The sequence below is a fragment of the Orycteropus afer genome, unplaced genomic scaffold (assembly GCF_000298275.1).
Source record: "Orycteropus afer afer isolate SDZICR_OR568_19922 unplaced genomic scaffold, OryAfe1.0 scaffold00010, whole genome shotgun sequence".
In the NCBI taxonomy this organism is placed as follows: domain Eukaryota; kingdom Metazoa; phylum Chordata; class Mammalia; order Tubulidentata; family Orycteropodidae; genus Orycteropus; species Orycteropus afer.
In genome coordinates, this window is record NW_006921597.1 from 15,071,844 (window position 1) to 15,075,317 (window position 3,474).

The window sequence follows — 3,474 nt, forward strand, 5'->3', positions numbered from 1 at the left end:
AACCCACCAGCCACTCCTCGGAAGGAAGGTTGGGCAATCCTACTTCCATAGTGATACTGCCTCGGAAACCCAAAGAGGGGTTGCTATGAGTCGGGACCGACTCGACGGCAAATAACAACAACACAACAACAGGAGGTAGAAGAAGGGGGTAACGCTGGGGGTTATGTTTGATTATATTGTATATACTTAGACTTATTTTTTCTGTCCGTGGTAGAGTGAACAGATTTTTAATAACATGGAGTTCTAATACCCAGGAGTACTTAATGTTTTTTTGTTTTTAATTCTCCTTCAACCTTGATATGACTTACAGCATTCTGGAATTTGCTTATGAACCTCATAAGTTCAGACTTGAACTATTCCCCTAGTTCACACAGCTATTTAGTTGTCTTTTATGCCTCCTGATAAATTTTTCTGTACAAGCCAGTGATGAAATTTGAACTTTAGTTCCAAGGGAGTGTTTCTGTACTAGTCATCCATTATATTGATGTATTAGCCAAACATTGACTGACAAGCGAATCTGCAGAAAGCAATCCAAGAAGAAATAATTAGGTCTACAGTATAAAAATCACATATTTTAGGAAATTATCTTATGAAAGCTATGCAGTTTTCTACTTTGTAAAATGGGAATAATGCTATCTATCTTTTAGGGTTGTTGAAAAAATAAAATGAGCTAATGTGAATTAAAGTATCTTAAACTATAATATGCTATGCATATTAATTTTACTGTCTCTCACAGGCTAGTAACATGCATAAATATGTGTTTTCATTTTTCTCAAAGAGCAGGGTTTGTTTCTCTTGGTTTGCTGAAAGAAGCTGGCCTCTTGTGGCTGAGGGACAGGGAAAGTTAAAGGGACTGCTGTTTTTTGGGTGCTGAAAGCACAGTGCTGTCTACAACTTTTGATGTTTCTAACTTAAAAAAAAAAAATCGGTGCTGTTGTGCATTTACTTTAAACATGGCTCAAGGCTCTGGAAGTTTTCTGGATTTTAAATTTTTTTTTTTTTTTTGGTATATGCTTTCTGAATATAGTGTGTTGTAGTTGTTATGTGCCATCGAGTCTGACCTGACTCATAGTGACCCCTCCTGGGGTTTCCCAGGCAGTATCAGCATGGAAGTGGATTGCCCAACCTTCCTTCCAAGGGGTATGTGGTGGGTTTGAACTGCCAGCCTTCTAGTTAGCAGTCAAATGCCTTAGGCACTACACTACCAGAGCTCCTGACACATAAAAATATCATAGCTACTGAAGAAAACTTAGGTGTCATCTTGTCTGTTGACTTGTTATGTTTGAAAAAGTAAAACTTACAGCTGACCTTGATGCAACACTGAATTAGCCATCCCTTACTGATGCAGAATATTACATCAGAAATTTCTACATTAGTGTCCAGCCTTGAGCAATCAACTTCCTAGACTAATGAAATCCTAGAATAACTTTCAGTGGTATTTATTGAGCACCTGTTATGTGCCAGGGATTGTAATAGGCTCATCTTGGTCTAATTATTCAAGGATACTTAAATTTCAAATAAGATATAACCATTCGGAAAGGAGGTTGAGAATGGTTGGACAACTTGAGGAATGTAATCAGTGTCATTGAATTGTACATGAAGAAATTGAATTGGTATATGTTCTGCTGTATATATTCTCAACAACAATGAAAATTTAAAAAAAATATATATATATATAAATACTTGAATACTTTTAGTGTTGAAATATCCTATCACTGGAAAAATAATGCCTAAGTAAATGAGGTAAGAGAAGACACAAGACTTAATTTATGGCCAGAATCCTAGGGCTTTGGTTTTCCAGTTCACTTTTTATAGTACTCAATGAAATGCCACATATAGAACACTTATTAATAACTGGGTAAAGCTATTAATTTTGTATGTGTGATATATATACTTTTTTTTTCACTTAAAACAACAGAAATGTATTTTCTCATAGGTGTGGGGTCTAGAATTCTGAAATCAAGGTGTCAGCAGGTTTGGTTCCTTCTGGAGGCTCTGGGGAAGAATCTGTTCCGTGTCGCTCTGCAGGCTTCTGGTGGTTGCTGACAATGCCTGACATTCCTTGATTGTAGACACATCACTGCTGTCTCTGCCTCCATCTTGACATAGCCTTATTTTGTGTGTCTTCTCCTTTCCTTTCTCTTATAAGAATACTTGTCATTGGATTTAGGGCCCATCCTCATCCAAGATTTCATCTTGAGATCCTTATCTTAATTACAGTGTCAGATTACCCAATAAACAAGGTAAGCACAGGCTTACTTGTGCTTACTTACTAATCTGTAGTGAACAATTTCACATTTCTTTACCACATCAAAAATTCAGATTACCCAATAAACAAGGTAAGCACAGGCTTACTTGTGCTTACTTACTAATCTATAGTGAACAATTTCACATTTCTTTACCACATCAAAAATTCTGCTTCTAGGTGCAGTTGGCATCTCTCTCCCAACCTCACAGCTCCTTCCTGTAGAACCAAAGCTTCTTTTCAAATTTGCAGTCCACTTCTGTGTTCTTCGTTCTTTAACTGGGTAAAATTATTGAGCACTGGGTAAAATTATTAACTGATGGTTCTGGGAAATCACCAACCACATGTCTGTTTCTTGATCTCTATACTAGACTCTGAGCTCCCAAAAAGCAAGTGTTATAACAACTCACATTTATTAAACACTTATAATATTCATTATAGCAACTTCTTTATGGTTTAGCTACTTACCCAAGATCATACAAATAATAAGTGGCAAAGTTCTTTTTGAAAACCGCGTCAGCATGACTTTACAATTAATGCTCTTTCTCATGATACCAACCCTGTTCCCAGTCTTCCATCCAATTATCTGGCTATATAGATATGTGGTTAATGCTCAAATAAATAATAGATAATTTTTCTCTACCTTGCTTGGCCAGGAACTACTTGTTTTTTTAAAAAAAAGAAAAATTCTTTTTTATTTTTTAAAAATAGATTTCATTTGAGAATACTAAGACTGGTTCACACTGTATTTTTGAAATAAAATCCAATTCTACCTTTTTTCCATTGCAGCCTTTCATCCTGTTTCTGTTTACCCAAAGAAAGATCTTCCTTTTTTCATCCATTTCACAGCAGGACTGTGTTCTTCTACAGCAATGATAGCCCTTCTCACACACCAGTTTCCTGAAATCATGGGTGTTTTTGCTAAAGCTGTAAGTATGATCTCAAGGACTTGTATAGAATATTTGTAAAACACACAAGAAACCATCTCTGATCTGTCTGTGCTAAACTAATGAATGGTATAAGATAATTGTTAAGTAAAATACAGGAATTGTTTCATAAAGTTGCTGCCATAAATATATCCAACATATATTTTTTGTGATTTGAGTTATACTTCTGTTGCTTAAAAGTTGTAAGAATACAATGCTATAACATTATGAATTTGTAGATCAGTCTTGGTGGTACACATAGCACTTGTTACTAGCTAAAGAGTAAGCCAACTCTTTTTACCA

The 3,474-nt window shown here is 35.6% G+C and overlaps 1 protein-coding gene across 1 annotated transcript in view; it reads left to right on the forward strand.

Annotated features, from left to right (window-relative positions):
* ST7L (suppression of tumorigenicity 7 like) overlaps positions 1-3,213 on the forward strand; it is a 151,464-nt gene extending 148,251 nt beyond the window's left edge. Inside the window, exon 14 of the mRNA XM_007949167.2 lies at positions 3,035-3,213. Coding sequence (XP_007947358.1) covers positions 3,035-3,213 — 179 coding nt within the window. The remainder of the gene's footprint in view (positions 1-3,034) is intronic.
* Positions 3,214-3,474: the final 261 nt, after the last annotated feature.